Below are 12,851 nucleotides of genomic sequence, written 5' to 3' on the forward strand. Positions count from 1 at the left end.
TCCAAATGTTTTTACCATGAAATTATTTAAAGCCTGTTGGCCCGTAGTAAAATAGGAAGTACACGCCCTTGTGGAAGATTCGAGGTGAGCAAAGACAACTATGAAAGTTTTCAATGCTACTTTACTGACTTTGATCCCAAAGGCAGAAGGAGTAGACACCCCTAATAGGTATCGACCCATTGATCTTTGTAGTGTCATTTATAAGATTATTACAAAAATCATTGCTAATAGACTGAAATGCTCCTCCCTCTCCTCACGAGCAGTCAATCAGGTTATGTGTGGGGCAACCAGATCTTTGATAGTATAATCCTATCTCATGAAACCAGCGACTCCCTTGAAACCTCCAATCAACCTGGAATGTTGATGCAGTTGGACATGTCTAAGACCTTTTACAATATTAACTGGCAGTACATGAGGGAGGTTCTTAAAGCCTTTGGTTTCCATCAATATTGGATTAATTGGATCGTGGCCCTCACCTCTATAGCCTTCTTCTCCATCCTCATAAATTACATCCTTTCCCAACCCTTCTCCCCCTCCTGAATTAGACAAGGTGACCCCCTATCCCCTTTCCTATTTATCCTCATGGCTAAGGGCTTAGGGAGGACCATATCTTCTGCCCTGGACAGTAACCAGTTGACAGGTCTGAAACTTCATGACTCTGGTTTAGTATCCACCCATCAGAAGTTCGTGGATGACACTCTTTTAATGGGTGTTCCCACAATTGTGGAAGTTAAGTCCTTCAAAATAATCCTAAACCTCTTCTAAGAAGCCTCAGGCAGTACTATCAACCTTCAGAAATCCAAAATAATATTTTTCAACACCTCGCCCTCCAACCAAAGGAACATTACCCAAGTCCTTGGATTTCAAAATTGTCCCCTCCTATCCGTGTATCTGGGGGTGCCTCTCACAGACCGAGCTCTTAGGTGATCCACTTGGGAAGGGCTCCTCTCCAAGTTTCAAAAGAATATTAGTAACTAGACCTTTCAATCCCTCAACCTAGTAGGCAGATTGGTTCTAGTTAAATCAGTCTTTCAGGCCATGCCCCTTTATCTATTCTCTGCTCTGGTTTCTCCTAAGACAATCCTCAATAACATTCACAACATCCAAAGGAATTTCCCATGGTGTGGCTTTGAGAAGAAAAGAAAATGGGCCTTGGTAAGTTGGGACAAACTCTACAAATCAAAGTCGGTAGGAGGCTTGAGTCTCTAGGAACCTGAAACAATGGGCCATGCCATGGCAGTGAAAAATTGGTGGAAATGGCTAGACTCATCCTCAACCCCATGGGAAAAACTATGGAAAGAAAAATATGCTCCTAACCAACATCAAGAGGACCTAATATGTCTAGATGAAAATGTCACAGGATTGGCCATATGGAGCCATACATGTTTACAAGTGGCTCATCCAACAACATAGCTTTTGGGAAGTGTGAAATGTCCAGTGATCTCTATTCTGAGAGGATGCTAGGAAACAATTCCCAAAACTCAACATAGGTGTCTATGCTCCCTTACAAGAGACTAAGCAGTAGAAAGGAAGAACCTTGGTTTCAGATTACTGGAAACAAAACCCTCCAGAAGGAAAATGGATATCATGGATTGACATACATGAATGGCTTCCCCTCCCCAACAACTTTGACTGGGATCACTTTTGGAATCGTCTCTAGGACCGCCAAATCCCCACAGATGAGGATGAGGACAAGCTTCGATGGGGCATATACTCAGGGGGAGTCGTCATTCTCAAGGAAGTTTGCAGTTACCTGGCTAACCATAATCATCTAGAAAAACATCCAAGATGGAATTCCCTATGGAGTAAAAAGTAGTGGCCAAAAATTACCCTATTCATATGGCTTATCTTCCATGGCAAGGTTCTTACTTGGGACAATCTATTAAAACAAATTTTTGTGGGGACTTCTAGGTGCTACCTATGTGAAAGCCAGGAAGAAACCCTTAATCACCTCCTAAACAGTTGCATAATTGCTTTTGCAATTTGGGACTAGGGAGCTGAAGTTTTTAGAACCACATATAGGAACAAGGAATCTATTTAGAGCACCCTCGAAGATTGAAGAGAAAACACATCCTCTCACGCCACTGTCAATAGAGTGGGTGCTACTATAGGGAGTTAAATGTTGGATAATTTGGAAAGAAAGAAACACTCAAATTTTTAAAATTTTGCAGGTCCCTGGGGAAGTTCTGCTTACCAGGATCAAGAAGGTCCTTCATAAATTTGTTGTTATCACCAAGCTTCCTCCTTAGTAAGGCCCACGTCATTCCTTTGACCTTTGCATTTTGTAGCTCCTCGAGCTTGACAACATTCCCCTATTGGGCTCGAAGTACCCTTCCTTCCACCCCGATTCCCCTAAGCAATGGTCTCTTCCTCCCTTCAATTTCTACAAATTGAACATGTCAATATCTTACTGCACAATCAGTTCCATACTATGATGCGATTGATCCACACCTCCTGTGGAAATCCTGGGAAAGCATGATTTAGTGGTGTGTTCAGGGATCATCTCGGTGACATTCGGTGGGTTTACTATGGCAAGCTAGGAATTAACACTAATAACACGATGAAAATTCAAGCACTAGAGCAAGGACTTGAGCATGCTAAAGCCTATAATTTTACTCTGCTAATTGTGGAAGGGGATTCTTAGGTAGCTACTCTGACTACCCGCAAACTTCAGAATGACTCCCCAGTCTAAAAGTCAATGCCAACTGGAGGCTATCAAAAACCTTGTAGTGCATACGTGGTCACATCTCTTAGCTAGGTGAGACACACTTTCAAGTAATGAAACACAAAGCTAATTCCCTGGCGGACAAGTTGGCTAATGAAGGGACAGATGGCAATAATCAGTTGAATTCTTATGCATGGCAACGCCTTCCTTTGGGCATTCTTCGTCATCCCTACAAAGAATTAAGTCGAAAGGATAAGGAAGGTACATAGTCACGTGATTGGGCAAACCCACCCTCCAACCCTTAGAATGCTCCATGATCGACCTATACAAGAACTTTGGAGATGGTGAGACAATCTCCCCTTCACACACACATCTCCTCTGACCATTCCTAATGCACCTTAGATTATTGTCTCTATGGATTTGTGGAGCATCCACCCCCCTCATCTATTCATCAACAATATGTACCTGCAAAATTCAATAGTCGATATCGCCATTCATGTGTGGTATCATCGTATTGATGTTTTCACTATGACCATCGTCCTTTTATACGCCATGCAACATGGCTCCTCCCACCACCCTATTTCGTCATGCACTTTCCGGTATACTCTAAGCTCCAAGCTGCTCTCTTTCATGTGGCCAGTCTCCTCAACAGGTTATCCCACCCGCCCCCTTGCGGCTCCTCCCTACCAGACTCTTGACTCCCTAGACTTCCCTTTCATGGCTCGCACCCCCCTTTCCACTTGAGGCTCCTCCTCTTTTCGCAGGAAAAGAGGCTGAAACCTAGACCGATGGAGATAGATGAACGTTTTCCCTAGGACCTCTGCAAAGATTGGTACCCATCAGGAAGCCCTCACCTTTCATGCATTAATCTCGCGTGAAATCAAAGAAGAAATAAAACAGATGGAGGACCGCGTTATGAAGATTCTTCCGCACACCAACACAGAGCAAGTCGAGGCAGAATTCAATTGGATCCCAGACCTTGGCTTCACCAAGGCCTGGGAAACCCTGTACACTTGAACAATTAAGCTTAAGTGGAACCTTAAGAGCATTTTGGGCATGGCTATGCAATCTAACACGTAGAGTTGGAAGGTGTTGAAAGAGAAAATAAACCAGAAGGATGACAAGTTTATAGTCTATGTGGAATCAGTCCACCATTGAAATTTCATCACAAAAGACTCACCCGTGTCCGAATGGTTCAAGACCAACTGTAGCAAGAAGTGGAATGGTGACGAAATTTCCCTCCCGAGCTTGGGCAAGCAACACTAGGAAGGTCCTCAAGCAAGTGGGTCGTTGGCTGAGCCCATCCTGGTTGGCGATGACTAACCCCTTTTACTGCCTCATGAATAATTTTTGGGTCTTAATTTTTGCTTTCGCAGCCCAACATGAGCTCCTATCTCTTGGGCTCGGTTAAAGGTTGCATTTTTTCCATAAGTCTTTTGGTTGCAATTCGGGCAACTCCCATGTAGAGTGTTTTTCTCCCATGAAGAGTGTTTTTCCCCCAAGCTTGTAATTATGTCAATTACTCAGTATTGCATAACTCACAAAACAAATTAGTACAGTACCTCTTGAACAATAAACTTCTGCAAGTGGTCGGGCTTTTAGTTTGACCAACCACTGATTTGTGAGGATGTATGTTTTTCTATTTAAAAAGTAATATAATCAAGCTTTACAAAAAAAAGTGTACATATATTTAAATAATTACGATTAGTATCTTTTGGATTGATTTTATCCATAAAAATACAAAATATAGTACAAGAAATATATTAACAATATACTTTCATCAAATATTTTACATTTCATCATTATAGTTAGTATTCAAATATATAAGAATTTTAGAAAATTTATAATTGCTTTTATTTAGATTTAGTAGATTTTCAAATTAATTGAGTTAGTTAGAATGTTAATAATTTATTCGATAAATGTAAAAATATAATTTAATTGGTTAGAGTGTTGATAATTAGTATTAAATATATAAGAATTTTAGAAAATTTATAATTGCTTTTATTTACATTTAGTAGATTTTCAAATTAATTGAGTTAGTTAGAATGTTAATAATTTATTGGATAAATGTAAAAATATAATTTAATTGGTTAGAGTGTTGATAATTTATTTAATAAAATTTCTCTTTGTGTTTAGTTTATTTTGAAAAAAATTAAATATTTTTAAATTATTTATATAATTTTTAATTAAAATAAGAAAATTATTATTTTAAATTATTAAGTTTATATAATCCCATAAGATTATTACGGAAAATTTATCATTTATCTAAATATATTATAGATATTAAAATACTAAATTCATTTCTTAAATGAAATAAATAAAAAAGCCTTCTTATCAAACCACAAATCTACATGTTGTTTACAATTAAGAAAACGTGATACTTATGATTGTCAAATAACGATAATATGAAATTGCAATCTTAATTTATATAAGCGGAGTTGAAGCGTTCTAAATTTTATTTTTTAAAATTCAATTAATTTTATTTTGAATTTATAAAAATATATTAGAACTGTAAATTTTAATTATATAATTTAAGAATCTTATATATTATTTAAATTTAAGTATGCAAAATAATAATCTTATTAAAAATTATATTAGCACATTCCAATTCTAAAGACAAAAACATAAAATACTCTATTACAAAATAAAATATACCATTCATACATATTGTTTTGTTAACTTATAAATGAAACCAAATCCAATACAATGTTAGAAAATCAATCCAATCAACCTAAACAAAACCGTGAACGATGTTAGAACATCGACCCAAGCAAAACGAAAAAAATTACGAAGTGAATAAAGGGTCAAGGGCTGGAAAAAACGATGGACTGCGTTTAAAATGGTGCTGTTTCCAGAGAGGATTAGGATGATTCAACATCAAACACTTTCATGGGAAAGCAGAGTTCGTTTTCTTCAATCACTGCAGGGGAACGCTCTTCAGGACAACTGTTTCGACGGTGAGGCCTGGCCCGAATCCAAACAGAACTCCCACATCCAAACCTTCTCCGGTTGTTGAACACCCATTCTGCCGAGACGACTTCCTCATCTCGTCCAAGATGAAGTGCACGCACGCGCTAGACATGTTTCCATAATCGCTTAGTACTTGCCTGGTTGCTCTCAGTTTCTTGGGATCCAGATTCAGCTTTGCCTCCACCTGGTCCAGAATGGCAGGGCCTCCGGGATGGGCGATCCAGAACAACTGGTTCCAGTCGGAGATTCCAAACTGCTGGAAGGCCTCCACCAGACTCTTTTCTATGTTCTTGGAAATGAGCCCCGGAACGTCTTTGAGAAGGTGGAAGGTGAGGCCGACCTCTCTCAGGTGCCCGTCGATGGCTCCGTCACTGTCGGGAAGAATGGTCTGTGCAGTCCACATCAGCTCGAAACAGGGCTTCTCCACTTGAGGGACGGGATCGGCTCCAACGATGAGCGCAGCCGCGCCGTCGCCGAAGAGAGCTTGGCCGACCATACTGTCGAGGTGAGTGTCGGAGGGGCCACGGAAGGTAACAGCCGTGATTTCACTGCAGACGACCAGAACCCGAGCTCCCCGATTATTCTCAGCGAGATCTTTAGCGACGCGGAGAACGGTGCCTCCGGCGAAGCAGCCCTGTTGGTACATCATGACTCTCTTAACGCTGGGGCGGAGGCCAAGAAGCTTTGTTAGCTGATAGTCAGCTCCGGGCATGTCGACTCCACTGGTAGTGCAGAAAACGACATGCGTAATCTTGGACTTAGGCTGCCCCCATTCCTTGATGGCCTTGGCAGCCGCTTCTTTTCCAAGCCTGGGCACCTCTACCACAACCATGTCCTGCCGTGCGTCCAGCGATGGCGCCATGTACTCGCACACATTGGGATTCTCCTTGAGAATCTCCTCCGTCAAGTACATATATCTCTTGTTTATTGCAGACTTGTCACCTGCAACACACGCCCGATCAGATACATATTGCAGCCTGATCATCATACAAATATTATCCCATAAACAAATTTTCAGATCATTTAATATTACAAGCATGAAATTAGAGGTGGAAATTCTTACACATTCTTCTGAATTTCTCCTTGAGCTCTGTCATATGCTCGCTGTTGGTAATTTTGAAGTAGTAATCGGGATAACTGCTCTGGTCAACCGCATTGGGGGGAGTTGCAGTGCCGATAGCGAGGATGGTGGCAGGGCCATCTGCCCTCTGAGCCTTCCTGAACGCTTCTAAATCCAAACCCAAATTCTAAGACATGCTTGCTTTCTCTATTGGTGCTGAGCTGCTCTAACAATTATGAAGATCTTGATGTTGTGATGCAGTAGCAGGCGTGCTTTGCTTCCTTCAAGGATGAATCCTGCAGGAAGTGAGTAGTAAGTTATAGCGCGATGTCCAGCGACTTGCGAAGAGGAGAAGTGGTTAGATTGGAAGCACGTGGCCCCAAAGTCCCTCTCGAAGAATGTATTCGTCGCGGTCTCTCGACCAGAGGCGCAAGAAGGTAAGATGGGCACAAGTGTCGGTGTGCGAATGCAGGTGAGTAGTGGTTAGAATGTAAGGCACGTGCCTCCAGACTCCATGGTCCAAGACTGACGCGTCGCTGCCCGCCGACCATAGGGAGAGAAAAGAAGACATGGTCAGTGTTGGTTAGAGAAGGCAAGGTGAGTAGTTGCAAGTTTCGGTGTCTTTATTAAGTACGAAGATCCAGATAACTGAAATTTTAATAACAGGACTTTCAAAGTTTTGGGATATGTGTTCTACATTATTAGATGGAAAATAATAAATATATTAAAATATAACATTAAATGAAAATTGAAAAATATGTTAAAATATATATACATATTTTTAATTTTTATGGGGATATTTTTAATATATAAATATGGGTAACTTCTTTTTTGGTGTGTTATTATTATAATTCCTATCTATATATAGTAATTTATTAAATAAATAAAATAATTATTTCGTAATAAAAAAATAAGATCGCATTTATTTTAAGTGAAATACTAACGAATTCATATGAAATGCTAACAAAATTCATATGAATAAAAAAGATAAACATAACCACATTTATTTTATGATATATTTCATACATTTAAAAAAAACATAATTATAATAATGTTATTTTAAGTTATGATTATTGTTGTTAATTAAAAAAATTAATATATGAATTATGTGAAAAGATATATAGTAAGATTTTTAATTATGGAGATTTATGTCAATTTATCATGGGTTTTTAACCTATAAATAGTTTTAGGAAAAAAAGGTTTATAATATTATGGGCTAATACCATGGTTTATTAATACCGCGTGCTTAAAAAACCACAACTCATGTTCATTTGACATTTTTTAAAATTAATCAGCTCAATTAAAAGAACAAAAAGTACATGATTATCTTGAATATAAATCTCAACCTTTTGTTTGTGAATATAACTAGCAATTGTCCCAAAAGGTACAAAAAGAGGCCGATAGGATTATTAAATTAGAATTGTTAAATTTCTCTAAAAGAGATGTTGGTCCAAGTGCGCCAAAATCATGGAATGTAATAATTATAAGAATTTACATCTCTTTTTAGTGTAAAATTACCTTAATTTAAAAAAACAGATAAAGTCAACACGTTCACAACCTCTGGCTTTCTAGCATGAAGAGCATTTCAACAAATTTTAAGAATTAAATAAGGTGAGACTGAATAATCTGAACAATGCCATGAAATGGAATGGAATGCAAATGAAGGCTCAGCTGAAATCCATTGACAATGGACAATGAACTGGACTGCAATGCAATGTAATGAATAACAAGAATCGAGTGGGAGCGCTGGGCTTCCCTACTGTTTTGTTTTGTTCCCTACTTTCCACCACTCATACAACTGTGAAATTAAATTAGAAAAAATCAAGCTCTAATAATAACAACAGGGATGCATGCAACCCAGCCTGTAAATGGAAACAATATCGGGTAATAATAGAAAGCTTCCCTTAACTTAAAAAATCTTCGAGTTTTATCCATTTGTAAATGTGCATACAAAGTTGGCTTTTGACAGCGTCATGCTTAGAAATCAATCATCCCTATATGCTTAGAAATCAATGATCCCTGTAATGTGTAACAACTGTCTGTAAACTTGGCAATCGTATTACAGCTAATAAAAGTTTGATGGGCAACAACAAACCTCGAACCCCAGACGTATGAGCTGGTAATATTGAGCAATTATTTCGCTGCCCCTACAGGGTACAAGGTCATGACTTTAATTCAAATATGTTTTGTCCAAGGGAAACATCCAAATATGGCAAAAAAGAGGGCATACAAATGACATATGTAAAGGAATGATTCAGAACATTTTGTACCCAAGAAACAAATATAGAACATCAAAATAACAACAAGAAACATATAACATTTGATTGAGAATCTAGAATGCAAAATGTAACATGCATAACCAAACAATCTACTTACTTGGCCAATGAAAAAACCTTCTCTACATCCTCTTTGTTGCAAAGATCTCCCTGCAATCATAAGCAAAGTTCAATTTGATTATTCCTGTCATTATAAGTACCAATTTTCTATCATTACACCCTAACCAGAATTTAATATATATTCAAATACATAAGTGATTCTTCTTAAAAATAAATACAACTAATTTACAGACATTTCACAAAACTTACACACAGTTCAATCTGCAGAATTCAAGCATCATGACTTTTTGTTGAAATCAATGCAATCCAAAGGAGGTGAAAGGTACAACTAGTTAAAATAATCTATATAAAAAGTGAATCTTCCTAGAAACCACAGCAAGAAAAGCCTTAAGAATTTATGAATAAGGATATATTTTAAGAAAATACGAAAGATAAGTCACATCATCTAAGGACTTGCGCTTTGTCACTGTGCTTACCAAGTTGTTTTGTTGAAGTTAAAAATTTGTCAAAGTCCAAAGCCTCCAACTGAAATTATAGTGTTTTATAGGAATTCATTTTTTTAAACATGACTTCTTTGGGTTATTTAAAAGTAAATTAAAGTAAAATTAAAAAGTGATATCTTCAACTGTCATACATTCTTTTCAATGCTCCCAATACATTCTCCCTTGTTTTTGCTGCTAAAGCGACTGTAGTCTGTGTGCCTAAACACCAATCGGAGCTGAAAAAGAATACAATATGTGCCTTTGCCTGAAGCAATGCAGTCTATGCCTGTGCCTGAAACACAAGCCACTGCCGAAAACCTGGAGACTGAAATAATTCTCCATGGATGTGCTTAAACCTGAATCAACCTGTCTGAACACTGATCTGAGGGGCATACCAAGTTGAAACGATTGATTTCTTAGCTCAACCATGAATAATTATGTATATTAATGTTATATTAATGTATTCATATTCAGGTTCTCTCTCTCTCTCTCTCTCTATATATATATATATAAGTTAGGACACTATAAATTAACATAATAATGGAAACATAGGTGAAACCAGTGTTGAACAAATAACAGGTGTAAGGAAAGTAATTTATTTTGCACCAACTCTGTTGAACCTTGAATACGGTCAGGTCAAGGCCATTGCATCCATGGGTGGTCATGTCTCTGCAGTAGTAGGAAGATAGGGCTTACCTACCACCAGAAATCCATTCATCATTAAGGAACATCGAATACTGTCTGGCCAAGGCATTACATTTGTGGCTGCCCTGCCTCTATATTTTCAGCAGGGAGGGAGAGCTTGCCTGCCACCAAAAAATCTATTTAAAGAGCCATGAAATTAGATGTTTGTTCAACCAAACATAATTTCACCTAAGCTTATATCATTATGGAACTGTCTGGATGCCACAACCCATTATGATTTTAAGGGAAAATATTGCAATATCAATTGGAAAAGGGATTATTACATTTCTATTTGCTTGATTTATCAATGCGGGAGCATACTAAAATGAGGTACAGCATGACGAATATCTATCTACCTGAATCTTAAAACATCTAATGTCTCTTCAATTGAGGATAACTATACAAAAGCTACAATGTCATACTTACTCCTGTGCACCTTTCAAAGATCACTAATGGTATAATTAGTACTCAAAACAATCTGCCTAGTATGGTGTGCAGAAAATATTTCGGAATACAAAGAATATCATTTCATGACATTAATGAAATTAGTGAACAAACTTTGCTCCTATAGTTTTGCCAGCCTATTAGAAACCCTTAGATCCTTATTCAAATTCAGAAGAACAGTTGGAAAAGGAGACTAAACCACCGCATTCTTTTCAGAGAGATCTACCAATTCACAAATTTAGCTTCTAGTCCGTGCAGCCTTCCAGAAATTTTATTAAACAGTTCATGTACATCCCATTCAGAAATGTTATCAAACATTAGACATACATCCTATTCAGAGAGTTTATCGAACAGTTCCCCTACATCCCAGGTTTTCCAAACAATTCTTATGCATCCTAGGTTTTCAAATAGATCCCATGCATATCAATTCCATCAAATTGAACGCGGGTGGGTACCCTGATACTATAATTTAACAACCCTATCCACCAATACAAGAATGCCGGAAAGATGTTCTGGACCATTTGAAACCAACCAACAAAAAATATAAACGAATGACAAAACATCAACAGTTAATTGAAAATACATGCGAAATGAAACTCTCAAGCTAAGCGATATTTTGGCACAGGATGAAATTGCATACCAGAAAAAAGTGAAGATTTTGGCGGAAGCACTGATCAACTAAATCCCTCACTCTGTGCACTTCTTCTTCAACAGAGTTATCTAAATTGTCAATGATATAAACCTCGTAGCCATCCTCGAGGAGCTGCAGGGCGATGTGGCTTCTGATGAAACCAACGCCTCCAGTCACCAGAACGCACTTGTTGAAGCCTTCCTCTGGTTGCCCTTGTGACCCCATCACCAATTTTGGTTTTGGTTTCTGCAATAGTGAAATTCTCCGAATGCTTCGATTGATATTCCTCCAATTATGATGAGTTTGTATTTATAGAGAGAAAATGGGGACAATTCTGCTAAAAACGGAACGTGGTAGGAGATGATGATGAAGCCCAGTAGGAGAGCGGAATCGAATGTGGGAGTATGGTGTTTAAAGGAGGCTTTGACAGAGGGCGAGCTTGTTCACGGCGCTGCAGTAGCCTCTGTTTGTAACATGTTCCTATAGTTCCATAATAGGAAATGATAGTGCGGAAAGGCATGGGATTGATGATTTTTCCACAAGAAAAGGGCGGGCTTTCTTGATTTTTGGTATAGAATCCTTTCTGGTGAGCTTTTGTGCTTTCTTGACTTTCCGCGCATTTTTTATTTTCCATTGTTCCCTTTTCTAGTTCAGATCAACTGTTGAAAGTGTCTCACTTGATCAAACGGAGCAGGATAAAAGTGTTGACAAAGAAATTGATGCATAGGAAGGGTGCTTTTTTGATTTTCCGTTGTTTCCTTTTCTAGTTCAGATCAACGGTTGAAAGTGTCTCACTTGATCAAACAGATCAAGATAAAAGTGTTGACAAAGAAGTTGATGCATAGGAAGGCCTATCGGCCTAATTAAGAATGTTTTAAAACATTCTATGGAGGTTAAGTCTTTACTATCCATCGAATAGTTATTGATAATTAAAGTAAAATTCTAGAAGCTCTATTATAATTTAATAAATATATATGATTAGTTAACAATTAGATGATTGTAAATTAGTAATATTAATATGCGTAGTCTAACAAGGCAAAGAAGTTGCCCGAAAAGTTATGGAAATTTTGGTCATATTTAGAGAAAATCCGGCAAGGATTTTTGTAAATCCAAGTTATAATTGTTAAACTTCAAAATTTTAGGTGTCCTAGACGTTTTTGATGGTGCTGAAGCCATTTCCACCATCAAAAACATGATTCAAACACTACCTTTACAAGATTTTTTGAATTTTTTTTGCCTGGATTCCAGCAACTTTTGGTCGTCCGGACAATTCCTCTGCCTCAACTTCATATTAATATATAACAACAATCATAATTATCTAATTTTTAAGTTGTGATTTAACTAAATACCAAATTAGTGTATAAGATTTTCATTTTATTTAAATTTGACTATCTAAATTTGTTGAAAGTATATTTAAATTTAATAGTATAGTCTTTTGTCATAATTTATAGCGCTAATTAAAATTTTTATGTTAAATTTATCTTTATGATAGCATTAATATGTTGATGATATTTCATAATACCACAACCAATAACATAAACAATATACTTCTTTATTACATATATTGTTCCTCAAATTA

General features: G+C 37.5%; 1 protein-coding gene across 1 annotated transcript; it reads right to left on the reverse strand.

The window, feature by feature from the left end:
• Positions 1 to 5,317: 5,317 nt before the first annotated feature.
• Positions 5,318 to 6,877, reverse strand: LOC149190251 (chalcone synthase 7). Its single transcript, XM_089412085.1, has 2 exons — positions 6,699 to 6,877; positions 5,318 to 6,577 (listed from the first exon to the last, which is right to left on the reverse strand). The coding sequence occupies exons 1-2, from the start codon at positions 6,730 to 6,732 to the stop codon at positions 5,583 to 5,585; spliced, it is 1,029 nt and encodes a 342-aa protein (XP_089268211.1). The 5' UTR covers positions 6,733 to 6,877; the 3' UTR covers positions 5,318 to 5,582.
• Positions 6,878 to 12,851: the final 5,974 nt, after the last annotated feature.

Source organism: Pinus tabuliformis, chromosome 3_1 (genome assembly GCF_031772625.1).
Source record: "Pinus tabuliformis cultivar Carrire ecotype Pingquan chromosome 3_1, CPIR1, whole genome shotgun sequence".
NCBI lineage: Eukaryota > Viridiplantae > Streptophyta > Pinopsida > Pinales > Pinaceae > Pinus > Pinus tabuliformis.

Excerpts from the sequence above, each read along its gene's own strand:
- LOC149190251 (XM_089412085.1), bottom strand. The coding sequence starts at position 6,732 with ATGACAGAGCTCAAGGAGAAATTCAGAAGAATGT. Across the intron at positions 6,578-6,698 it reads GGAGAAATTCAGAAGAATGT|GTGACAAGTCTGCAATAAAC; the intron begins GTAAGAATTTCC and ends CGTGTGTTGCAG.